This window comes from Buceros rhinoceros, unplaced genomic scaffold, assembly GCF_000710305.1.
Source record: "Buceros rhinoceros silvestris isolate BGI_N320 unplaced genomic scaffold, ASM71030v1 scaffold22594, whole genome shotgun sequence".
In the NCBI taxonomy this organism is placed as follows: Eukaryota; Metazoa; Chordata; class Aves; order Bucerotiformes; family Bucerotidae; genus Buceros; species Buceros rhinoceros.
In genome coordinates this window covers 1-651 of record NW_010407930.1, presented here as the reverse complement: position 1 = coordinate 651, position 651 = coordinate 1, and the positions used below count along the sequence as shown (strand labels likewise).

At 58.1% G+C, this 651-nt stretch overlaps 1 protein-coding gene across 1 annotated transcript in view; it reads left to right on the top strand.

Moving 5' to 3' along the window:
- LOC104492177 (conserved oligomeric Golgi complex subunit 1-like) overlaps positions 1 to 641 on the top strand; it is a gene marked incomplete at both ends in the record, with an annotated part of 2,414 nt that extends 1,773 nt beyond the window's left edge. Inside the window, 2 exons of the mRNA XM_010134696.1 lie at positions 196 to 364; positions 496 to 641. Of these exons, the coding sequence (XP_010132998.1) occupies positions 196 to 364; positions 496 to 641 (315 nt within the window). The remainder of the gene's footprint in view (positions 1 to 195; positions 365 to 495) is intronic.
- Positions 642 to 651: the final 10 nt, after the last annotated feature.

Here is a 651-nt window from a genome sequence, read left to right as displayed (position 1 = left end):
GGCTGTCCTGTGGGATCCGGGGTGCAGCCACCTCGCTGAGAGGCCCAGGTACCCTCAGCCCCACAGGTGACGCTGCAGGCAGAGCCTCTTCCCAACAGGTTCAGGATTCCCTGCCTTGGCGGAGCCCGTGTTCTCTCCTGCCTTGCCCAGGGCTGCATCTGAGCAAGTCAGACTGAAGCGAAACATGTCCTTCAGGTGTAGCGATGACATCAGGGCCGGGGTCAGCAACCTGCTTGTCTACGTGAAGAGCATGAAAGGCCTGGCGGGGATTCGTGACGCGGTGTGGGAGCTGCTGACGAGCGAGTCCCTGAGCCAGAACTGGGAGGCGGTTTGCCAGCGCCTTCTGGATAAACCCGCTTGCTTGGTGGGTGCTCTGCCCCCTCTCATTGTCTCGAACAGTCCGTGGTGCCTGTTGGCAGCGCTATGGGTGTATTTTAAGCGCTAGGTGACACGTATGAAAGGTGCTTTTCTTTTTTTCTCCTGGTTCTGTTCCAGACACTGACCAAAGAAGCGTTTGACTCCATCTCAAGCAGCGCCAAACAGCTTCTCACCATAGCCTTGCAGGAACTCGAAGTTAAACCCAGCCCCTCTGCGCTGAGCAAGCACGTCCAGTTCGAACACAACGTGGCCCTGTTCCTGTGGTCGGAGAGC